This window comes from Cinclus cinclus, chromosome 1 (assembly GCF_963662255.1).
Source record: "Cinclus cinclus chromosome 1, bCinCin1.1, whole genome shotgun sequence".
Classification (NCBI taxonomy): Eukaryota; Metazoa; Chordata; class Aves; order Passeriformes; family Cinclidae; genus Cinclus; species Cinclus cinclus.
In genome coordinates, this window is record NC_085046.1 from 127,211,327 (window position 1) to 127,237,811 (window position 26,485).

Genomic DNA, 26,485 nt, shown 5'->3' on the forward strand with positions numbered 1-26,485 from the left:
TGCACATGGGCTAATACAGACCTGTCTAACAGACTGCTGGAAATGTGAATTCAGCTTCTGGATGACCTCTGACTCCCCTGGGGCCTCCTGTCCAGGTGCAGTCTGGTGTACCTACGTTGTATGAACAGATGGGTTGTGTGGATCCCTGGGCCTTGGGGTGTCTGAGCACCACGGACAGAGACTGAGAAACCCAGGAAATGCTGATTCTTCCAGGAAGAAACGACACCACATATAATCTTCCAGATAAGAAAACTGTTAGTGTTCAGATCCTTGGCCACTGATTTGCCAAAATGGATGCCCTTTTCATGGATTTCAGAAAGTCCATCTCATTTGTAATCCCTCATGACAGGTTTTTGTTTCTCCACAGCACTAATTCTTCTCAGAAGATTACCTTATAGTTACCTGCTTGCCAGAAATTTCTGAAGGCTTCATTCTCGGATTATTCTTACTGAAATACAGAGAAATTTACCTATAATCCACTTTCATGGATTCAAAATGCTTTGATTCTTGAAGTGACCAAATTCTTCAGGTATTATGGCTGACTGACTAGTGGATAATAGTTCACAGAACTCACTGTGAAACAGTTTATAAAATTGTTTATAAAATTTGACATTGTGTCAGATTCATCCTAAAGGGGTATTAATGTTTCATCTCAGATTGTCTGTCAAGAATGATAGCTTTTTTTGAGGAGCTCTATTAAAAGAAAAGAAAACACTAGAATTTTTTAATGTTCTATTTTGTATGTATCTCTATTATATACAGAAGGGTCATGCTGTCTTGAATAGTGAAATCATAAGCAGGTCATGCCATACACTTGTTTCTTGTACCATAGTGCTTGCATATTTTCCTTCTGAACATTAAGACACAAATGTCAGTATCTGGAGATCTATAAAGTGGCAGAATAGAACAGTGTTTTCTCAGATCTGCCTTTGATGTAGTAGTCAGATGGTACGTTGGGAGAGCTGCATTTCAGAATCAGTGAAATAAATGCTGTGAATTCAGGTACTGTGGCCAACACAGCTGAGGTGCTTAACCCTCACCAGGCTGAAGGAGACAGTTGCATGGGAAGGAACTGCATTGAAGGATCCTTCAAAAAAGAGGGGGGCTGCCAAATCAACATTGTGTGGTCTCTGAAATATTTATGGTTAATTTTTCAGTATCTCTCCTTCTGTTTTGTCTTTGCATTCTTCATTATGAATGACAGAAGAACCAAGGAATGATTTGAAGCTCTTGGTACTTTGTCACTAACTAAGTAAGACAGAAGGTACAATCCACTTGTGTAACCCCAGCAAATGGGGCCAGTAAGTAACAGAGGTCTTGCAAACATGAGGTAAAGGTGCATTGAGAGAACTGATACTGAGCTTCCCATTTTTGGAGGTTAATGATATTATTTCCAAAGGATCTTTTTGTACTAAGAGCTATTACTAAGCCATTGTCAAAGAACCCTCCAGAACTGTAGTTTGTGTGTAGGAAAACTGTTACGAAATATAATATTAATTTTTTTCCTGTGGTGGAAAAAAATGTTTTTGTTTTTGTTTTTTTTTTTTCTTCAATAGAAGTTAGCTATCTTGGAGTTAGAAATTAAAGCCTGGGATATGGGTCATTGATTGTCTGGTTAGTCTCCAATAAGTATTGATAGGAGACTGATTAAATATGTATCAATTCTACATTTTAGGGCATCTCCAGAAAATACCTTTCTTACTACCTAAGAAAATATTTTTCTTACTATAATAGAACTTTGTGAGCAAATGGAGAAATTGCATTTTTCTGAAGAATCAGAGACTGACCACAACTGCAGATAGCATTTTTGAGTGGTCTAAGATGAATTAGTGTCATTTAGGGTTCCATAAACCTTGAGTCTGACCATCTTAGTATAGTCGCACTTAAGAGTGAAAGGTTACAATTACACAAAGCTTTGAATTTACCCTCTATCAGAAAAACTTTTAAAATATATAGCTTTTTACAGTAAGTACTAAATTATACTCCTCAGGTTAATTATAGGCTTAAGAATTTTCCTGCTTCTTCATTTAATTTCTGGTTGGCACCTAGTATTTCCAGAAGACATGGTAGAGTTTTCCTCAAAACAGATGTCTGTATCACGAGCATATTTCCAGATGCAGAAAATTGTTAACTAGTTGACTGTACTCTAGTGATTCATAGCTCTTCCTATGGAAAATATTTTTTTTATTGCTGTAGCTTTGGCACTAATCTAATTAGCAGAAGCTTCTAACTTAAATGCAGACCTTTATCCTGTGGAAGGAGATGGCCTTCTTTCTCTTTGTATCAGGCTTGTTATTTTGCAGTTGCATTTGACATCATGCACCAGTGTCAAACACCTCTTGCTTTTCAGCATGGTGTGCCAGAGGATTTTTAAACTCCTGGTGCTAGTCACAGGTCATGGTTTTCAGTGAAAGTGTGTTCCACAATGTTATCTTATGATAAGGAGGTAGTTAAAACAAACAATATTAATGTACTGTATCCGAACTTACTGTTCAATATTTGTTTGCATTTCTTTACATGGAATTTATATTCTTATATGAAAACCTTAATGTCACTGCCATGGGGGCTTCTCCATATTACCAGTGAAGATTATGTGAGATCCTTACTTTATGATCTATTTCTTTTAAGAATTACTCTTTGAAATGAAAAAAATAAAATAATGTTTCCTGTCTTTTGACAGGAAAGTTCTTGAGCAAACAGAATTCATTCCAGTGAAGTTTAATATGAAAATTAATGAAATAAGCTTAAATATACTACAGATTACATCTTGAAAAGTATTTGAACCTTTAGAACATTTAGAACTTTTAGAAAACCTGAAGTCGTTACTGATTCTATTTCATAATGTTTCTCTGTTCTCACACACTTCAGTCAGTGATATGCTTCAGTAACAGGAGTAAAAACCCAACAAATAGAGCCAGGACTCAAGTCAAAGGTAATTTTAGCTCTGTCCTGATTGCCATGACCTCACCCTTTAAAAAAATTACACACTGCTTCTAGAAAATTAATACAAAATGTGAAAGGTCTAGGCATGAAATGGAGAAAAGCAAGGGCTGAATTTAGGTTCAGATTATCTGCCTGTAAACAAATTATATTTATCAGCAGCAAATCATCTGGATTTACAACCTCAACCAGGATTAACAGGCTTTTCCCAAAAACCTTCTAAAGTATGTATCTGTCTCAGCATTCAGTACTGAAGCTTGTGTGTTTCCCTTATGCTTATCCACAGAGACAGGCCACTTCATTTCAATTACGTTGTTATAATTAAGATGAGACTGAAATTATACTGATTTTCCTGATTCCTTTACTTTTTGGAAAGTAAAATAAATTAGCCTGGCATAAAGCTTTCTTGAAAGGCTGGAATGTCTGTGTCAGTAGTATTTGATTAGTAAAATAATTCCAAATTTTTAGTTTCCTTTTTTTTTTTTTCAAAAATGGTTATAATATAAGAGCTTTTCAGTGTTAAACAAGCTTTAAAAATTTCTTTCTCCTATTCTCTATTTCCGTCCCCTCCTCCATGCTGGATTTTATCTGGATAGGGTCATGTAGTTCTCTCCTGTGCTGTTTTTATTCTCTTCAGGCACACCCTTTTGTGTTGCTCTTGGGTCAGAATCTTCTTTTGCCTCTATTGACCATGTGAACATGGAAGCTGCTCTACAGTTTCAAAGACCTTTCTGGTTTATGATAACACTGTGCTAAGAGAAAAATGTGGAAGTGACTATCAGTAAATGCTCTAATTTACAAGGCTGAAGAGCAACCAAGTCCATTTCTGTTTAAAAGAAGTTTAGAACTAAAAGCATTTTAAAATATCTCTTCTCCAAGTCATAGCTGATAGTGCTACTTTGCTGGGCACAATGTGGATAAAAATGATCCATGTAGGTTTCCTCCCAGCAAAATCTTCACTGTGAGGTTTTTTTAAGAAGAGATGAATTGCTTCCCTGAGAACTTGACACTTCTGATCTTTTTGCATTTTCTTGTTCCCCCTCCCCCTATATGTGCACTTTTTTACAGACTCAAATGAAAATTTAAGGAGATTTTGAATAAAAATGTTCAGAATTGCCTCTGAAAGCCCATAAACAAAGACACTCTTTGGCACTGTCCATATTATCAAAGGCCAATAACACCAACATTTCAGATAAAGAATGCTTTCTGGAGCAGTTATGAAAGCCCAGTGAGAACAACTGATCCTACAGGTTAGATTTTCTTTGGGGATTTCACATGTACAGAGAAGGAAGGCAACTCCATTTCAGATATCTGAATCACCTGTGTCACAGACCACACGTGGTCATTCCCCCAGTGCACACACGTCTGCCCTAGGCTTGTGAATACACTCAGGTTGAAGATGGACTTCAGAAAGGCTTCTTTGTGCTACACTGGCCAGTCCCTTCTTCCAGGCTGCATGATGAGGTACTCACCAAAATTTATGGAGCAACGGTGCAAGGGAAGTTCTACTCTCAGTTTACAGTAATAAGAGTTGTGAAATAGCAGTAGAGCCTGCTGCCTACATAGTCTGGGCTGTGTTCTCCTTCTGATAAGTTGTAAGAAGCCAGTGTAGTCTCACTTGCTATCTTAGGTATCACAAATTGAAAAGCAGCCAAATCTGCTGCTTTGCAGGAATTTCTCTGTTGAAAGATGAGTTTCTGTCCAAGACTTTCTAAGGAAAGGATGGATGCTGTCCTCTATAGCTCAGCAATGAAGGTTATTAGTAAGTCTATAAAGTTAAACCTGAACCAATTCCATTCGTTCTCCATCTTAATATGAAAGCAGAATACATACTGTTTCTGAACTGGCAGCTTTACTTGATGAAAGAAATGTTAATATCTAAAGACTTAAAAACCCCAGGCACAAAAGGAGGATGTACTCTGGAATATTTTTTTGTTTGAGAAATTAGAAGAAAGCAGACTGAAGGGGCTCCATCCAAACCAAAATTACAGGTTTTGAATTATTTGTAAGACATAACCATCCCACTGTCTGGAGACCTGGCAGTCTCAAAGCCATGTTTGTGAGGGAGGGGGTGAAACAATGCTGCATCCTTCTGTGAGGCCTGGCTATTAAAAGGGGCTTGGAACTACTGATGGAGACAGCTTGCAAACATGGAAGGATATGTGGATTTTGATGATGAAATGAAAAACCTTCCACAGTTATTTCTGATCCTTATTGTACAGTAGTTTACTTACACACTAGGTTTTAAATGAAGGTGCTCTTATTCCTGCTCTTAATAAAATTGCAGACATTTCCTCATAAAAATAATAATTTAAAAAACCGACAACAAAGCAAACAGAACAGTTTTATCTTCATACAGGAAAGTAATTCTCTTTAACTTTCTGCAGGGCTGGCCTTTGCTGTTCTGTCTTCAGTCCATCCAGTTTTTGGTTTATATGGATCTTTCTTCCCTGTCATTATTTATGCCATATTTGGAATGGGACGTCATGTTGCAACAGGTAAGTGTCTATTTGCTAAAGTCATTTTCAAAAATAAGGAACTGGATACTGAAATTTGTTCTTGTCTAAAGGTCAATGGAAGGAAAATTATTTATGATTAAACAGAAATAAAAGGTTTTTGTGCTTCTCTTTACAACTATTTTTGTCAGTTTAAGTACTTTAAAGAGCCTCATTAAGAATATATTGGAGTTACTCCTGCCATTATAATTAAATATTGCATTGACACTTCCTTTGTAAATGTAATTTAGTAAGAGCTTTTGTATTTTAACTCTGCTTTAGAAATCTGCTTCGGGCTAAGAGTTTAATAAATGGCTCTGCCAACAAGATGTATGTAAATGGAAATGAAAAAGGTTTGACTGCCTCTTAAACCATAGAAAACACACATTACTTCTCACCTGTCTAAAATACAAATCCTGCATTTCTCAAGAAAAGAAAAAAAACCTTCTGAGGCCATTACCTGCTATTATATTAAAGCTAGAGACTCTCCCACTAAGGACACTTGTCGTCTTTCAGAGAAGTTGGGTAGACAGTGAAAGATGCTGCCTGGCTAGTCTGGTAGTTATGAGTTACTTGTTTACCCTCAGCAGAGCCTCAGCAGCTGAAGAATTGAATGGCTTTGTGCTCCTAATAGGTTAATAAATGCTGTTTCTGAGCCCAAAGAAATCAAATTATAGAGGGCAGCTGGAAATAATACTCATTACATTGAACTACAAATTTTTTGCTGTGCAGGAATGGGCACTCGATGGTCCCTGAAGTTTGCAAGAAGGATGAGTAGCAACACACAGCATGGCTGGGTAAAGGGAAGCAGCCCCTGTAGCTGTCAGAGCATTTAAGCAGGGAGGAAGTATCTCTTCCTTGAAGAGGAGAAAACCTTCTGAAAGGAGAAAAGATGGTTCTGGATAATTACACTCAAACTCCGCAGTCTGATTGCACAAGTGAATGCAATGTTCTACTGAGAAGTTAGCAACACATTTTGAGCACCCTTTTTGATCCAAAAAGTTACATTATAAAAAATAAAATCCTGAACAGCTATAAATTGACTTAGGGAAAAAGGAAAGCTGAAAGTTTGTTTTCCCTAGATATACAGAAAGTATTTGAGCCTTTTGATGTCCAAAAAGGATCTGTGGATGTGTTAGTGTCCTAATGTTGTAATGAATAGGGGACTGTACTCAACTCATGTTAAAAAGGAAGCATTTCAAAAAAAGGCAGAAATTTAGAATCTGGAAAATAAACTTTACTCTTGAATATAGATAGATTAAAACTTTAGCCTATATTAAAAAGCTGTTTCAAAATGAAACAATTTGGAAGTGTATTGTCAGAAGTTTGTTGGTATAAGACTATTAGGAAGACAAGAATTCACGATATGTAGGAAAGATAAGTAAGCATCTGGCTGACATAAATTCTAGTAATGAAAACAGATTATAAAACAGGTAAGTACAAGCTGTTAAACCTGCCATTTTATCCTTGAGGGGGAATACTGTTCAGAGAATGACTTGCTGAGTTCCACAGCTTCATGTCTGCAGATTTCTGCATGGTCTTTGGTGTGGAAACTCTTTCCATTCATAATTCTATTTCAAAATTTGATCTCAATTAAATAAAAGGAAACAAAAGAGTTTTCTTGCACACATGGAATTTTTTGTAATTAATAAATTTGAGTGACATATATTGTTGGTCTTTTCAGAAGGAAGGTCTCATGCACTTCTTTCCCCAGCCTCAGTTAAGGAATCTTGGTGTGTAGCTGAGTGTGGAGGAGCTATACTGCCTGCCTCAAATGTTCCATAATTCCTTATGGACACTGGAGACAACCTCTTCACTTACTAGAATTTTCTGTAAGATCTGTGATGCTCTCCATATGTACACAGGCTGTAGAAGTGTCCTTTGCTAGTGAAGGTAGTCATGTTAATATGAAATGGAAAATCCATCAATGGCCCTGTTCTGTTAACTTCTATTCACTTGAAATGCCTCTTCTTTGAAATAGCTGATCTACTTCAAAAGATTTGTCACATAAGCAACAAACATATACACCTTTTTCTTGACTCTCATTAACATTATTGATTTTGAGCCATCCTCTAAGACAGCTTTATCTACCATAAATAACACATACAAGTCTTTGATTTAAGATAGAATTTAAGGTAAACTGTTTTCAAATTTAATTTTATGCAAGCACCTTACAGCCATAGAATGGCCAGCTTTGGAAGGAACCTTAAGGATCATCCAGTTCCAACCCCTCTGCCACGGTCAGGAACACATTCCACTAGGTCAAGTTGCTTAGAGCCCCATCCAACCAAGGCCTCATCCAGCATTGAACACTTCCAAGGATGGAGGAGAAAAAAAAAGTATATTTAGACCTTGTTGGAGAGGAGTTAATGTGACTTCTGTAAAGGAAAATCATACCATGCTACCTTCTAGGCTATTGTATGAATGTCAACAAGTGCATGGAGAAGGGATATACTTTGAATGTAAGATATCAAAATGGTCAAACAGCTACTGATAAGGTTCCACACCAAAGGTTACTATAGAAACTAAGTTGTCCTTGTGACAGAAGAAAAGTCCTTTTATTAATTATTAGCAGGTTGAAAGATATGAAGCAAAAGGCTGGACTTCATGATCATTTTTCAGGGTGGTGGTGTCCCTGGTGGGTTCCTGTGGAGTTCATGCCGTGAGCTTTACTCCGAGGGCAGGACTGTGTTCACCAGGTCCTGCAGCAGTAGAAAAAAAGGCAAAGTTCAGAAATTGCTTTAAAAGAGTTTTAAAGTAAGAAAAACAGTACAGCCGGTGCTGAACTTCCACAGCCTCAGAGGACATTGTGGAAGGAGAAATTACAAGCAAGTTCAGACAAACCTTTGACAAATTAATGAATGCTAGTCCACATGCAAAATCAAAAAAAGCCAGTTAAGGAAGTATTTCTCCAACACAGTAGCGATGGATGCTGGCAGTGAGGGCAATGGCTCACAGAAAATGGCCAAACTTGTGTACTTTCCCCAGGCAACACCTCTGGATATCACAGCTGGATCCAGAGTGCTGGACAAGATGGGCCATTGCTCTGACATAGCAAGATATTCTTCTGCTCTAATAGTTCTGCTTGTTTGTTTCTTTCAGTGGTGAATTGTCATCCTCATTTAACTTTGTGTCATTAAATGTGCTTTACCTCTCTCACCAAATAAATGTTTTGCTCATAATTTGCCTCCATTTATTAGAGTGCTGGGTATTATTTAATGGGCTAGGTACTATACATATAGTGCAATTTAATTGCCCTAGAAATTTGAATGGCGAACACTTGGGATTCTCAGACAAATAGCTTGATCACATCCAGGGTGAGTTAAAAGCATTTCTGATAATTTGAAATAATTGTAAATGGTTGCATTTGAATCTCTTTTGTAAACCTGTCTTAACGAATGTGCTAAAAAAAAAAAAAGACTTACATTTAATTTGCCTGTATAAATGGTATTTTATGGGAAGAAATATGTGATACATAGAAAAATTACCTTAAAATTGTTATTATGATGACAGGAATGTACAAAATAGCACTTTTACTCATAATGGCTGTTTTGAAAAAGAGACCATGAGTGACGAGTACAGTCAGATATCCAATTATTGGTGATTAATGTGTGGCTTTTTTTACAGGAACTTTTGCTTTAACTTCCTTAATATCTGCCAATGCAGTTGAGCGTCTTGTTCCTTCAGTCAGAACTAATTTCACTGCAAACAATAATTCACGAATTTTGGGTTTGTCAGAATTTGAAATCCAGAGGATTGGAGTTGCTGCAGCAGTTTCATTTCTAGGAGGAATCATTCAGGTTGGTGGTGATCCCATTTTCTCTATGCTATTGATGTACTGCCTTTGTGAAAGCTACGACATTTGTAATACTTTTTATTCTTCTCTGAGAAAAACTCATGAAAACATCTGCTTCAATGGTCATAAATTATGAAATGAATGTGCTTTAAGATTTGGCTACTCCTTTGTTGAGATGTAGTAATTATCTGTATACATACTCCCAGTGTTTTACAATATGAAGCAAAACCACATTTTCTACCATAATACTCGCAGTTGGTGTCCCTTTCATTCTCCTTCAGAAACAAACATGAATCAGCTCCTGGTAAGCACTGACATATTCCTGAGGCTCTCTGTTGCCCTTGGCTTGAAAAGCAAGACTACAATATCCAATGATTAAAAACAGTAGGGAAAACTTTAAATTCTCTTTAGAGTTCACACACCCATCATTAAAGTGAAATAGTAAAACAGATGTTGTCAAATGATTCTCTAAAGTTTACTTAAATTAACAGAGGTCTTTTAAATTTCTTCTTTTTTCTTATTCTGGCTAAAAGGGCTAAGTTTCTTTATCCATTACCAGTTGCTTAAATCTTCAATGCGGTTTCCCTCTTTCCTTGTAAATATTAAAATAGAAGTAATGTTCCAGCATGTGACATTGCAACACCTCCTGGGTACCTGGGCTCCTGAAACAATCCCAGACCCCTTCACTTGGTGCTTTGGATCCCTCTCCCACACAGAGGATGAGCAAAGGAGCCCAAAATGAGATTGTCAGTAGCCCACACGCTTGGCAGGAACCGGGGCATATACTTTTGTTAGTCAGTAGGAAATAGCAAGAAGCATTGTTATTTCTGTTTCATTTTATGATTCTTTTACTGGTTTATGATGAGGATTCTTTTATTGTATTATGACTTGGAGTAGGAGCATGAGGGACAGCCTACAGACAACAAAAGAAAGCAGGGCTGATATAGATTGTGCCTAACTGTGCCTGCACATGCTGTCCCAATGCACCAGCACATGCAGCACAGCACTGCATCTTATGCAGGGTGCTTGCAACAGCAGAGATGAATGGAGCTCTTCATGCAGGAGTCCTGTGCTCACAGCTTGGAAATCTCCTACATCATCCCCAGAGAGGCCAAAATACCTCATGTTGGTGCCTGCATTCATTTGATGTAAATTCTAAATCCAGTGCAGAAATTATGTTACTTGGTGGCTGCAGAATCCCATTAGGTGTGTGAGTCCTCTAGACCTCTTTCATCCTGAAAAGTTCTGGTTTTTCATATGCCTTCAACTGCATTGGTTGATTTATCTCAGCCCATGTCCTGTTTAATCCTGACTGGAATGAGAAGAACTGGTAAATCCTCTCTGCATCTTCATAGCAGGTTTGACAGGGAACTGTGCCACGTGCATGGGCTCTTGTCCCAGGTAAATAATGTCACTTGCAAATAATTGTCACTAGAATCATACTGACACAGATGGTGCTTGTCGTTTGCTGCCACTAGTCCTTTATGGGAGTTTAATGGCTGGAGACCAGAGTAAAACAGTTCTTTCCTAAGAAGTGCCTTGAAGCTACTAATAATGTGTATGCAGGTGAAAGTCCTGATCAAGGCTGAGATTAAATGTTGCCATCTTCCCAGGTGCTGTTGAGTGTGGGAATCTGTTTCTCACCAAGATTCCAGTCTCCCTACTAACAGTTGCTGCAAACCCTGACAAGGTGACGGGGCACATCTTGCTCTTAATGGAGAGCTAAGTCAGTCACCTTCTTCTATTTATCAGATTAGATTAGAAATTAACTACCAGCCTGGAGTTAATGTATGTGTATCACACAAGAAGAACTGTGTGATGCATTTTGAGGCAACAGCTTTTCATTGAAGACATTCTGAAATACAAAAAGGAGTTGTATCTTCCATGTAGCTGGCATTTGAGATGGTATTGCTCTGGGAAGGGACCAGACCTGGATTATGTTATATACAATAAAACTTTAATTTTTCTGAAAAACAGTCAAAATGCAGTTCTCTAATCAGCCACTAATTGCACAAAAAACCCCCATATGCTGTGACTAAACCATACCTTGGGCAGCCTCCAGATGAAGGATGAAAAGTCCTTGCCAAAACAGCAGTTTCCTTCTTGGGAAGAGTATGTAAAGGGCTGAACACCCTTGGCCTAAAAAGCAATTTGATGCTATTTTTCCAGTAGCCTGGCTAAGTACTCTAATTGGCAAATAATGTTAAAATAAAAGGGAAAACATAAGAAACAGTGAGTGATAGAGGGGAGGCAGGGGAGGGATGCTTTTGAGATGAATTGCTGTTGCCTAGCTTGTGTTTAGTGCAGACCACAACGGTGCATTTTTGTGTGAGGCAAACTCTGAGCATACTCTGTGAATTTCAGTGCCATAAATTAATTAGAAATAGAACTGTTTTCTGATCATAAGACAAGGAGAGGTAGTGCTTGTCACAATTGAAATTTGGGGTTTAGCTGCTTAAATTTTTCTCAAAGTAATAAATTTCAGAGTCCTAAATTACTTCTGAAATCAGATGTTTGAGGAAGTGGTCATACAAGAGGAAATATATTTAGTTATCTTAAGAGGTGTTCTGATGAAGATAAAATAGCCTTAAAATAGAAAATAAGTAAACATAAAAAAGGTAATTACCAAAGCTATTTAATATAATACATTCATTATTTCATTTTAAAAGTAGAATGGAAGGCATAATGAAAATTTTCTTAATGTTTGTGTAGCTGTTACTCTATAAAGATAAACAGGGCAGGTAAAACAAATCAAATTAATGGAATTCTTCCCTGATATTAAATACCTCAGAGGTATTGATGGGGAGAGAAAAATGGTAGCACATAAGAAACACCTACAGAGTAATTTTGTAATTAGAATTGGATGCTGCCTTTATAACATTTAAAAAATCCTCAAAAGACCTTTTAGGTAATATCTTTTTTTCCTTATTAATGTATTATATGTGAAAGCATACTTGCATAAATTTATGTCTCTAAAATAATCTCAGCACACTAAACTGAAATTCAGGATTAAGATTTGCTGAATAAATAGAGGAAAGCTCCTTGTAGATCAAACTGAGAAGAAAAATACCCTAGGAAAAAACTTTGTTCTCTTAAGACCACAGTGTTATAGACTTCAGTTGGGCTACTCTTCTGTAAAGGCGAGATAGCTGCTAATTGCATTCCAGTCTTGTAACATATTTATCAGTAAGTTTTTCATCTACTGTATTTTAAAATCTAACATGTAATTAGTTGCTGATACGCAGTGTTGGAAATAAAATGTTTCTGGTTTTCAGGAGAACAAATTTACACAGTCTATTATCAATTTGCTAATAACAAAGGAGCACATTTGCATAAGAAGGGTGTTTTTGTAAGGCAATATTCTTGTCCAAATCTCTATTACCCTGTGGGAAAAATGATGCTGCACTATTCTGTTACACATAGCTCTGCATGAGGAAAAAAAATGAGTCTATTATACAGAAATAATCAGGAAAAAAGTTCATTTTTCTTTTACAGTGGAAATACCTTATTGCAGATTTATATTCTGTATTTCAAAAATTACAAGTAGACTGGGTGGGACCTCTGGTTCCTACAATTATGGTAGAGCATACTATATGTTAGTACAGAAAGACCATAGAAAAGACATTTTCGGGTCCTGGAATGAGGAAAGTTCACTCTGCACACCATCAGAAGCTACCAGACACTCTCAAGACACCCAAAATGATTATAAGAGCTGCAGCTCAGAAGGCCAAAAGCTAGTGGTCTGCCACTTGGATGTCTATTGAAACAGGCCATGGAGAGTTTTACATTGGCAACTCAGCCAAGCTGAACTGTGTCTGACTGCTGTCTCCAGAGGGTCCATAGTTGTGTTCACTTCTGCAACCTTAGATTTTGAGATAACTGATAAAATGTGCTAAATGAGGAGCTCACAGTCCGTACGGTTTCCCTCCAAGAGATGTTCCCCATGTCTGCCCTCATTGACCCAGTCCATGCAGCAAATGATCAGAAAGGGCACCACCACCCCTTTGTCTGCTGTTAACAGTGAAAAACCCCTTCCACTACCGTGGAGTTTTGAGGGGTTTAAAATTAATTCTCCAAAGCTGAATCTGTGCATCAGGTAACATGATATCAGTCTTTCAATTTCTGTGGACAGAAAGTTTGACATTAGTGATTTCAAAAGAGCTGTTAAGTGATAAAAATTTTTGCTGGCCATGAAGTTAAATTGACTACATGTTGAATGGAATTTTAATAATAATAAAGTGAGCATGTTGTCATGGGAAGAAAGTATTGAAAGTGGACAAGAACCAAAGGTTCTGAATTAATGAATATAGAGGGCTTTGCTTTTTGCAAATGCTCATTTTTCTTCTCCTGGCTAAATTCCCATTCTCTTCTACTTGTCGCAGTAAAATTATGGAGCAGTAAAGACAGCTGCAAGAAAAGGTTCCCTTTGTACTGTCTTTCTTCCAATTTGAAATTTACTTTTTTTTCCTATTGTTTTTAGAAATCACACCTTCCACCACTTCTGCCTAATCACTTCATTGTATACCTTTTTTCCATGCTGTGCATTAACTCAAGTCTACTGCTTTCTCTTTCTTTCTCTCATATTGTTTTTATTTTTCTCTGAAAGGTCTTGATTTCATTTACACGAATTTATTCAAGAATGTATACCTGGCAAAAGCAAAATTCAACTCAAGAACGTTACTTCTTAAGGAGCCTTTTTACACGGTGTTATGTACTGAAAACGCCAAACAAGTAAACAACAGCCAAGTGCCCTTCAAACTATTTTTATACTTTGTATATTCTTTCCCTGAAATATGCTTTTATCCTTTAGGAAATAAGTTCTTAAAAATTAGAAATTCTAAAATATGTGATTTTTTTTTTTCTTTTACAGTTTAAGAAAATCTCAGCATTATGACAAATAATAAAAAGGAAAAAAAAATGCTTGTTTCTTTTTTTCCTGTTGTGGCACTTTACTGTCACTTTTCTCTGTAGTTTGTCTGCATCAGGAACATAAATAAATCATTAAATATACTAGAAAATAAAGTAGAAGACCCACAAAAATGAGCATCACAACCAATAGCCAAGATAAAGCAGATTATTACACATTTCTTTAAGAATATTGAACTTTCTACGGTTTGGTCAGTGTTACTGGGTGAAAGATTTTATGACATAATACAATGTAATGCAATTGAGCACTGTCAGCTTAGCTAAATTTCAAATGGTGCTTATTCAAAATGCAGTGGTAGCCAAGCTTAAATGGTTGTAGCCCAGCATGGAGGGTGAATTGTAAAGTCAGTCTGGGCCTGTGTAAATGCTAATAATTTTATGTGTCAAGAAAACTCACATGCAACTAGATTTGGGAGGCTTGTTTCAAAACTATTTTCCTCCTCATGATCCAAGGAGTTTCTGTACATTACTTGTGTTGCAAGGACAACATGAGGTTCCCATACCAGTTTATGCTAAAATTTACACACTCCACCGAGAATGTTTCCTGTTCTGGTTGCTTCATTTTCAGATCTTCTCCATAGAAGATGTATGGGTGCACATCATATTTATTTAACTGTCATGTAAATGAAGAGTAGGATGTTCATGCTCTTGAAATACTCGTTTGTCTCTGGAAGTCCTGAGCTACCTTCTGCAGCAAGGGGAGGGGAGCAAGTGTAGGCTGTTGCTTGTTTAGCTGAGTAGCTACAGAAATTGTCTAACTGAAACCATACTCATGTTTGCATGCATTTTGCAGAGCCTACAGTTACATGCAATCAACAAAAACTGTGTTCAAAATATTTTCTTTTATGAAGCACCCTCTTTAAAATGCGGAAGATTAAAAGAAAGTAAAAAAACCAAAAAGTAGACCTGGGAGTGTTGCTGAAGATTCTAAGCTCAACAATCATTTTGCTGTAACTCACAATAATAACTTTCTCTGAAATTCTAATAGTAATTAATACTTCTCTGCAATATTATGTAGTACACAGAATTGTCTCTGTGGTTTTGAATCCATGGCTAAATAAACATCAGATTTCCTGGAAACTAAGCTATTACACAGTTAGAAATTTCACATTCAGACAATAGAAACCAATCTTAGAAAACAAACAAAAATTCACTAGGGAAGGAAGAATTTAATTCTTATTGAACTTTGCTACTGTGAACAATGTTTTAAATATATTAGTAGACACACTGTTAGAACAAACAGCTAAACAAAATATCTGAAATTAGTAATTATCAGTTTTAGGCCTGAATAACTAAATTACTAGTCACTGAGGGTATACAGTAATTATCATTATTGGAGTCCAATCTTGAATGGCAATCAATGTTCCAATTACTCATAGTAAAGAGCAATTTGCATGCTATTAGTGGGAAGTAGAAGAAAAATTCAGATTTAATCTCTCAAATGGAAGTGGATAGTGCTCACTAGAGGTTTTATGATAAATTAAAACCCACTTATTTTGATATTTTTGTTTCTTTCATGGTACTATGCTCAAGGGTCACTGCATACAGATGACTTTTATGGTGAGACCATGAATAGTTTTTAAGCATTAAGAATGATAACATCTGAAAATGACAGAAAAAAACCTAAAACAAAACAAAGGGGAAAAAAAAGTATGGTAGATTGTGATATATTCCAAAATTATGATATTTAGTATTATAAACACAAGATGAAATTCTTAAAAAGCGTTGTAACAAACAATTCTGTGCCAAGAGCATGTAAATTTCAGGCAGAAAAATGGCAAATGCAAAAGACCATAGAGGTAAGAAACTGCAAAACTCATTGTGAGGAGAGATAATGTCAGTGTAACTTAATGTGGATCAGAAAAGCATTAAATTTTATGGAAACCACAGTAGCAGCTGTAGCTGTGCAACAACTTTGTTCAAAGAATTAAGAGTTGTCAAATCTCATACTTTGGAGGGAAAGAATGTTTGAAGTCCAGGATAAGGGCAGCAAACACATCAATACCTACAATAGTTGTAGATCCTGCTGTAGTTTAAATTCCTGGATTAGAGGTTTCACCACAAGAGTCTCTGTAGTACCTCACAAATTTGGTATCTGTTGAAATTACTAATATTGGGAATCCTGAGAGTGACATTATGGCAATCAGAAAGCTGGGCAAGATATGGCAATCAGAAAGCTGGGCAAGATATGGCTCTTGACCCATTTAGGCTGGATAGCAGTGGAGCAGGAATGAGTCTCAGAACCAGCCTCACTTTTTGAGTTGTTGTATGTCTTGTTGCAGTGTTGAGTTGATGTTTTTATGGTGTTTATTGTGCTCATGTATTTGAGCAGGAAAGAATATTTAGAGTTTCTTTGAGTCTGCTTTTGTTACTGACCAGTATTAGAGTCTGGTAAACTAGTGAGTAAAGTATTGCAGGTAAACCCACAGAACTTTAGTGGGTTCCATTTTCAGCTATATTTGTCTTCCACTTTTGCTTTGTATCTTTAGCTCATTAATCTTATAACTTATTAAAGGGACTCTGACACATTGTCTTATCACCAAGAAGCTGCATTTTGTAGTAGTTGCTGATCCTCCTGCGTTTACCTTTCAGGTAGCAATGTTCACGCTGCAGTTGGGCAGTGCCACTTTCTTGTTAACAGAGCCCGTGATAAGCGCGATGACAACAGGAGCAGCTACACACGTTGTGACTTCACAAGTGAAGTATCTGCTGGGGATGAAAATGCCATATATATCAGGACCACTGGCATTTTTTCATGTGAGTTCAGTGAAAGAGATGGATTACCTCATTAGCTACCATTTTATTATATGCACTATTTGCCTCTTTGTAAGAGTATGGAATTTGTTATGCAGACATATGAATGAACAAAAGATGAACCTTTATCTTGCTTTAACTGTTTGTAAGAAGAGAATTGGAAAACCTGATAGAGAACTAGCAGGAATTAGTACAGTAATTTAAAATGTGTTTGTTAGGGCATCAATAATTCCATTTATTATCCTGAGTCATTATACACTCATTCAGGGAGGGTAGTTTCTCTCTTGGTCAGCATGTGGAAGGAATATAAACATAAATTTAAACATATTTTCTTCATATGCTGCTGAATAAAATTTGACCATCACTGCGGTAAAAAGAAAATGATCCGTGATTGGTGCATCTCCTATGCAAAAATTACTCTAGATATGTTATTTATTGTTTTATGACATGACACTGCCATAAACACAGCAAGTGGACAGCTTTAAGGTAATTTTTACAAAATGCATGCAGCATTTCATTCAGTATTGTTGCATATGAGTGGTTAGGCTTCTTAAAGCATCACCACCAGAGGTATTGGCAAAAAGCAGGTATAAGCTTAAAATGAACTTAGGAAATTGTGACTTTAACAGAATTCAGTGGCAAGGCTCACTCACTCCAAGGATGAAGCATTCCTAGGAAAATTGCATTAGTATCAATTTAGAATGAATTGCATGAAGGGTGAAAAGGGGTAAGGGTGCAAAGGTTATGGATACAAAAAAATAAGGTGTGCTAAAGGGTTTAACAGAATTTCATCATTAGGTAACATTTATGAAGTTATTAAATGGGATTTTAAAATAAATATAGCAGTGATTTAATTACAGTTTCATGATAGCAACATTCACACCATAATAATTTCAGATGCACACAGGCAAAGATGTATACATGTCTGTCTGTGAGTGTAAAGGTGCTTATCAAATATTCCCCTTGGCTTCAGGGCTATACTCATGGCAAATGGCTGAGTGTTTCTCCCTGGGCAGGGGTTGCACCTCAAGGAGTCTGAGTGCATGTATGTGTATCAGCCCAGGCCTTGCTGTAAGTGATGGCCTTTCCAGCATTGCAGACTTGAGGGTTCACGAGCTCCGAGAGGTGTCCCACACCTCCAGGAGAGGTGCTGGCACAGCCCACTGTGGCCCCCAAAGCTCAGAAAGCCTCACTTAGGACTGTGTGTGCAGGGTCACAAGCTGATTTGCTTTAGTCATCAGTTGGTTCCCATCCTGGCCATAACCCTGGTTGGCAGCTACTGGAGTTTCCAAAACATTTGGAAATTGTTTCCAAAACTTTGGTGACAATGGTGGTGTTCTACTTGGGCTCCAGTTGAGGTAGGGAATGTTCCAAGGCTGTCAGGTGATGACTGATCACCCTTTGTTCCCCACCTTGGCCCACAGTGGATATTGCTGCTGCTACAGTGTTTTCCACCTGTATCATGTGAAAGCACCTGGTACGGTCAAGGACACATCACCACCCGTGTCATGGCTACAGCCCTTGAAAAGTACATATTTTTGGCTGAAACTAGAAAGAGCAAAGCTGTATAATCTTATTACACAAAAGTCACAAACATATTCTTGATGGCAACTTATTCCAGCAAGCGCTGAGTTTTGGTGCTGTGAGCATAATCTCTTGGCATTATTAGTGTTACAACAGTACCTGTCAAAATGATATTTTGCTCATAATAAAACTATATCTACTTGCTGAGGTGATATTTACATTGTATTGATAGTGAGACTTCATCTAGTCAGCCACTAAATTAGGACACGTTATTTAAAAGCACTGACTATGTCTTCGTGCCCTACTACGTGCTTTACTTTTTCCTATTATTTGGAAAGTTTGTTAATGTGAAATCTTGACTAGAAGATGTTGCTTTTTAGAATGTTTTCCTCATCATATTTTATAAATTTGATAGCTTTTCATATGGATATTTATCTTGTTGATTTTTTTACAGGACCAATTTATTAATGAAAATTAGGAGCATGTAATAAACACAAGTAATTTATCAATTTATCTTGTACATACCTAAAATTGTCATAGCTATTTTTATGAGTGGTCAGTTGGCTTATTAGACTATTAAAAATTGTTCTTCATATTTTCTTTTATTCTTTAAAAACCTTTTAATAAATGATTCTTAATATAAAATGTGAATAGCCTCTTTTTCATGGCGTTTCCATGGAAACTATACTTACATATAGGAATATTGTCATCTTGTAGAGATGACTGGTGTTAAGTACTGCAGCCAAGGCACAATCAAAATATACATTATGAGCAATAATAAAGAACAGCAGTGATATGAAGAAATATTTCCACCTTGGCATGCTGATGATATCATAAATGAGTCATTCAAATGCTCTGAAAGAAATCTATTCCCTTACCCCTTGTATTTTTAATGAATTTGAAACAAGTTCTTTGCCATTCTCTTCTCTTGAAACCAAACCCCTTTGAACACATTCCAAAGAAAAATTTTCCTGTTTGTTTTTAAGGTTCTGAATTGGTCTGTAAATTGTGTGAAAATAAATGACCAAAAAAAAATCTACCCTGTACAACTTGAAAGAATAATAAAAAAGGGGCAATTTTTCTATATAAGTATTTTTAAATATTTCTGGTGTCTGTTCAGACATATGAATTACCTTAAGAAGGTCCAGTATCTCAGTCAAAAGCACCAGAGCTAGACTTTAACAATAATTTTCTTCAGTGGTTGTAGTTTTATGTGAAAATTATATTAATTAGATATAAGGTAGTTTGCACATGTATCTAGAGAGTGAAAGGCAACTTTGGCAGGTATCTCTGGACTTCAAATTACTTTAGTTCAGATTTCTTTACTTCAAATTCTTGAAATCCAAAGACTTGTTCTTTTGATTACATTTTTTTTCTCTGTCCACTCCAAAACACCTCCCACTCACAAAACCAATTGCTTTGCCTCAGGCAGCCTCTGGGTTGGCAAAGCAAGAATAAGAATATTTAATAAAGTGTGATAGGAGAGTTGCAAGTATAGCAAGCCAGTGAAATGAATTCTTTATAGCATGTGAGATCATGGTTAAATATGTAGAAAGGAACTTTGCATATGGAGAACAAATCTAGTGCACTGGCCTTGAGCCTATGGTGTTTCTGTGTTTACACATAGGTTATGTAACTTATTAAATTTTGTTTTCCCTGTACACAGTTTGTCACATTTCAATTGAGCTGCACAGTACTGCATCTGCTGGTATTTTGCAAATAGAAAAGTGAAGGTGAAGAAGAAAAGCAGTGAGGGAATAATGCATGTGAGATCTAACTTTACAAGGGAAAAGAGTGATCAAGTTTTACTCAGCATCTGAAAACGGAAGAACATACTTGTATTTGCCCCTTATTTGTGTACAGACATATTTCTCTTTCCACGTTTCTGAGAAAACACAACACTTTAAAATGAACTGCTGTGTAGGAAACTTGCTTTGCAAAACAGGGTCTTCTGTGGCTGTGTTGCAAGTCTGTTGCAAAATCCTTGTGTGGTTTTTCTGCAATTCTGAAAAACACCCCCAAACCTTCACGTTCTTCTATCAGTCCTTTCTTTTCACCCCTTTTTTTCCCGGTTACCTTTACAACTCAGAGTATTTGCCTGTACATTTTCCCTTCAGGGAACATATTTAAAAGACATCAGAATGAAAGATTTTTGAAAATGAAATGAAGCTGTCCATTCTTAAAATGTATTGTGTTAAATAGCATGTTCCTTTAATTCCTTTGTTTGTTCCAGCCTCTATACACATTTTAGAGCTAATCTTTTGGGGTTTCATGTAGATGTTAAAAAAACAACTCAGAGAATTTCATTAATACTTTTAAATACACACCCTTTCTAGAATACAAACCATTACAATGTTCAATATCATCTCAAAACAGATGGTTTCCCATGAGAAAAGGAACTTTCAGTGTCTGTATGTACATGTGCAAAGCTCACATACTGCTTGTTTCACTTAGGTCCAAATTTGCATTGATTACCAAAAAAGTCCACTGATTGCTCATAATATTGTCATATAGGTTCTATTAGGAATCTTTACACAAAACTAGAATGAACCTGAAAACACAAAAGGCAAACAGCTCAATTGATATATTACTGCTGATTTAAAAAATATTTTAAATTATATGGCAAAGACTGCTTCATACATTGCAATATCAAGCTAAATTCTGCTGCATAATATCCAAATTATTTCTGTAAGTGCATCATCTAAATATATGCAATGCTGAACTTATAATTACATTTTTGATTAAAGCATTTGTAAATGCTTCATTTGAATCAGATGCGAATGCTATTGCAAGCTTGAGCTTTATGTACTTAGATTTAGGATTTATAGTTTGATCTTGGATGAGTACAGTAACTGACTGGACGGAATGCCATGTAAAATGTACACTTTAAAGAGATGTCTACTGTCTATGTTAATTACATTCCTGTTAAGAGCCACATGCTCTTTCTTTCTTGTGAAAGTGTCTTCTCATTTCACTGGTCATATAATGAATGGAGTGGTTTTAGGTTTTCAGAAAATGGTTACCCAGGAACCAACTAGTCAGTGGAAGCTCTTTAGTCCAATGCAGTAATTAGTTAAATATGAATGTATTACTGCCAGAATTGTTTTAGTGTACTACAGACACTTTGGGGATAGGGCTGTTTGGGCTACTGAATTTGAATGACCTACAAAGAGTTGGTAATTCCATTATTTTTCATTTATTGACTGATGTAGACTACATACAGAAGGGTACAACTTCAAGAAAGACCAAAATATATACTAGGCTGTTCACATAAAGATTTTGCAAAGTATGAAAAACCTATGTCAAAGGTTTACAAGATTTGGCTATGTATTTTTAAAATTAAATGAAAATATCTTTATTTCTCAGTTTGAAAGACAAAAACTGTTGAAGTTTGTGTATATTCCTTCACTAAAATTTACTTATTCGCTCAGTCTTTTGTCTCACTTTATCTAAGAAAATTAGATTTGATGCCATGAACATAGATAGCTAATGTTGACACTTCAATATGTAGCATTCATTTCAAAACAAATCCCATCTGTCTGACTTCAGCAAGTAGGAATCAACCCATTTCTTCCCTTTTCTTGCCATTTCACCTTAGATCTAGCTCAGTCTTTGGTGAGTTTGTGGGCACAGTTTTCCAGGTTGCCTCCTCTTGTCTTAATCACAGCTTCTGTTTGGGCACTGAGCCAAGTCCTGTGCCCTCTTCATAATACATTCTTGGAAAAGTATGGGTACAGATCTAATCTCAAGTCACTCAAGATGCAATTCACATATATTCTGATTACAATGGGACAATATGTGGTTAAAGACTGTGGTTTAATTGCCATTCCTCAGATTTAAGACATATCTCGATCATATTACTTAGCAAGTTGATTTTAAAATATTTTCCTGGTTTTTGAGAAATGTTTGTGCTGGGTTATATTGTGCATCCTTAATCGAAACCTCAAGGGCTATATTTCCTCTTTATGAGGAAAATTACTTTTCTGAAACCATATTTGGGCTGGTTTTTTTTTTTCCTTTTCTAGATTATGAAAATATTCTCAGAGAGAAAAAATCAGGAAGTTATTTTGATTTACTCATTCTTCAATATGAGCATCACCTCTTCAGTGAGTGACAGAATTAGAACAGTAGAAATAAATGTTATCATCATATTGACTACCTTTCTGCTAGAACAGGGTTTTTTCCTAAGATAATTTTTCTAGTATTTTTCCTGTCCAATATAAATGTATGTGTTTAACCTCCAAACTGTCAAAACCTGTTATCATTGTATATATATTTGAGAATAAGTTCTCTAGAGCAGAAAATTATTAATCCTTATTTTGATAAAACTACAAGTGTCACTTCTGATTTATTTTAGTAGTCTTCTTAGTCACTGACAGAGAAAACACCTTTTTAATATATTACTATTATTATTTCAAGCTTCACTTGCTTGATTTTATTAACCTTTATGTTGGCTTTAAGAAAAAGTTACTTGTGATGTCGAAGTCTACATCCTAATCTTAACTTCTGTTCTCTCCATGGTTTATATTTCAAGATGCACAATGGAATTTAAATGCAGAACTCAAGGGACTAAGCCTATCATATTTTTTCCCTTACAGCTTTAGTAAGCTTGTGTATTGTATCCATTTTTATGGCTGGCTTTTCTTTCAAGCAATAGACTATTGCTTTTCTTCACGAGACCTGAAAATAACTTGTGATAAGATCTCATGATTTCTTTATTTATCAGGATAGATGTTCTCTCTAACTTTATTCACCCCTTCTAACTGTTTCAGCACACTTTTAATTTTTTTCATTACTTTCTGGTTATCTGCTACCATACTGATTTATGCCTTATTTCCTGAACCCACAAATTCAGCACAGAGCAAAAATTACAATTCACTGTGTCATCTGTGCTGGTGCAAAGGCAACTGCATTCTTCTGAGTCTGTTACTTACAGCATTGTATTCATCATCAAAGACCCCTGTTGCTCATCACCATTGGTCATTCCATTCCTGTTCTGTATTTCTGTTCTTCATGTTCCTTATATTTCAGCACCATATTTCCTTTGTTCATCACAGAATGAACTACATTTTTCTAACCTGTTTTACAGGTTATGGCAGCACATATTAACTGCTGAAAAGCTGAAGTACTCCTGTTCACAGCTCCATAGCTCTGGCCTGGTGTCCTCTTTCCCTCTTAACTCTGCAGTCTGCAGAAAAGGAAACAAACAGGGCTAAGCAGATTACTTTAGCTATTTAAATAACCAGTAACATATGTATGCAAGCTTGGCAACTATTGAGTGTGGGCAGCACCTGGACCTGACCAAAGCATGCTCTGTGGAGAGCTGTGTAAGGGGCAAGAGCAACCAATGGGGACACTGAGGATGCCCTGCTGAAATTACTCTGGGAAAACATTACCCTGAGAAAATGATTGCAGAGGCTGCTCATCTTGAAAGATTCCCATAGCGTCTCTTCCCATCCAGCCACCACTGCATTTTTCTTTCCCTTTTCTTTTTCCTCACCTTCTCTTTCCCCCTCTTTTCTGTCTTTTAATTTTTTGTTTCCCTCAGAAATAACTTTCACTACTAGCGTTGATAGACTTTATATGCTGAGGCCTCTACAAATAAACCTTTGTGCAATAAACTATTCTCAACATTTTTATGTGACACATTTATCACACTGAACTTAATGAAACTGAATAAGAAAAGGAAACATATCACATTTATTGAATTTTATAGCCTGCATCTACCAATACAAATTTGTAAATTAGTATAATACAGATATTCACTGCATTTTTTTTTTTTTTAGTTTTCAAAACTCCATAGGATTAGTGATTTTCTTTCTTGTAAAATCTAAAATACAGGCCAAAAACTTGTTCAATGACTCAGCTCCTGCAGTATTGATTCAGCTCTCACTCATTATTTGTCTGAAGTTGTGAGAAGATGCCCTGGCACATGACCAAGAATATATTTTTGATCTGTGATTGTTATTTGCTGTTCACTGTAGATTTATGCCTATGTGTTTGAGAATATCAGAACAGTTCAGTTGGAGGCATTACTTCTCTCCTTGCTGAGCATCGTGGTACTTGTTCTTGTTAAAGAGCTGAATGAGAAATTTCACAGAAACATTAAAGTTGTCCTTCCCATCGATCTACTTTTGGTAAGTACAAAATTATACATCAGGCTTTTTCTTACAAAGCTTTCAGTGGCACAGTCTGCTGAAGTTTACTGTGCTGCCTATAGTTACTAACACCCACACCTGCCACTTATTAAAGAGACAGCTGATTTTCATGGCTGTAAGTTAATTGTAAGAACAGGAAGTAGTTTGGCTTAATAATTAAGAAAGAAATTACATAAGCTCCCGATTTGTATAATATTTTTCATATGTTTACTACTTTTTTACATAATCACAAGGACATGAAGCCTAGACTGTTAAAGTGTAAGAAGTTTGGAATAGCAAATAAAAAGTAACTGGCACATTGTAACTCCAGGCAAGTCTTGTGCTGGGTAGTTGTGCCTTAGATGTTGCTTGTTATTTATCTATGACAAAGTTAAATAGCTATGCTAATTCTTTCTGTCATTTTACTAACACTTTTCCTTTAACATGGTATAGACTAAATTGAAATTAGCAATTGCATTGTAAACCCCCACTTTAAGGATTAAAGGATTAAGCTGTAGTCAAATGATCAGCAGCAGATCACCAGGGGATAGTTTGTGTTTTTCTCTAAACCTCTAAAAAAAAAAATGAAGTAAGGACAGTTGGTTTTTGGAGTCTATTATTGAAATTGCTCCTCCGTTACTGGAAAGAAAATATTTACAAGGGCAAAATGCTGGAAAAAGGAGGTAATGTGGTCCTGGTCTCAGTGTTACCTTTTTAAAAATATTGGATAAAATGTAGCATAAAACTAAGGATTGTGGACAGGAACCCTGTTCTATTGGGATTTGTGTGTTCATCTCATTTGAAATGCAGGAAATGAGTTTGAACGTCCTTGGGGTCAAACTTCATACTCCCTCTGCAAGATTCATCACTGCTAGAACATAACAAGAGTCACACATCCTCTGCTGTGTTCTGTGCTGAAGTCAGCACTGCCAGTCTGGATCAGATGAATCAGATTTCTCAGGAACTCCTAAGTTATGAACTCTTTTAAGATGCTCACATGAATGGCAGTGCTCTGGGCACATGCTGAACAGAGGGACTTTGGACACTGATTGCCAGGGCTCCTGAGGCTTTACAGGGAGCCATACAAATCTCTTGCAGTAACTGTGCTGGTTTTGTATTAATTGAGTTTTAGTGAGGAGGGAATGAGTTTAGCTATGGAAGTGATGTTTTAAGAGAAGCTGTTAATAGCTTGCTTTTTATTTGGTAAAATTAATGTACAAACAACACTATAGTCTCACTTCATTATTGTGTCCAAATCTTAGTTTCTTTTGACTCTCTTCCACGTTTGAAAAAAAAATAAATCATAATAATACTTCCCTGATTTACTGGATGGATCTAAGGATAAAGATATGAACAGTGCCACGGGTTTAGGTATGGCAATAATAGGGACCATGTCAGAAGCAACAGAAATGTAACATCCTTTTTTCTTTGAATCAACAGATAATTGCTACATCCATTGCTTGCTACTGTGCTGATATGGAATATGTCTACAGGATAGAAGTTGTGGGAAATATTCCTAAAGGGTAATATGGATTTTATTAACTTGTGGCTCTTAAATATTTTTATTTCTCAGAACAGTCTCTGAAAGGGTCAAAGCAGTTTCCGAAATATGAAATGGTAAAAATTATTTTGTTTGTTTCCTGTCTCCTCAGATACTTTCTCACAATTCAATCCCAGATTAACAAATTATATGTGCATAGAAATCATCACAAAAATACATTCTTGTACATTTTTCATAGCTTTTTATTGCTTTGTGGAATAAAAAATAAGTATTAAGTACTTGATGATGTATGACAGGAGGGCAGGACACTTTTAAAAGATTATTGCAACCTGGTTTTTGAGAGTTGCCTTGCGTTATTGTAGCAGAAGGAATTTCCAGTGAGATAAGGTTTGTAAATTGCTACACTTCATTC

At 36.2% G+C, this 26,485-nt stretch overlaps 1 protein-coding gene across 1 annotated transcript in view; it reads left to right on the forward strand.

Annotated features, from left to right (window-relative positions):
• Positions 1 to 26,485, forward strand: part of SLC26A7 (solute carrier family 26 member 7) — a 62,895-nt gene that overhangs the window by 7,997 nt on the left and 28,413 nt on the right. The window contains exons 2-6 of the mRNA XM_062502900.1: positions 5,328 to 5,438; positions 9,063 to 9,235; positions 16,750 to 16,914; positions 24,420 to 24,572; positions 26,013 to 26,095. Of these exons, the coding sequence (XP_062358884.1) occupies positions 5,328 to 5,438; positions 9,063 to 9,235; positions 16,750 to 16,914; positions 24,420 to 24,572; positions 26,013 to 26,095 (685 nt within the window). The remainder of the gene's footprint in view (positions 1 to 5,327; positions 5,439 to 9,062; positions 9,236 to 16,749; positions 16,915 to 24,419; positions 24,573 to 26,012; positions 26,096 to 26,485) is intronic.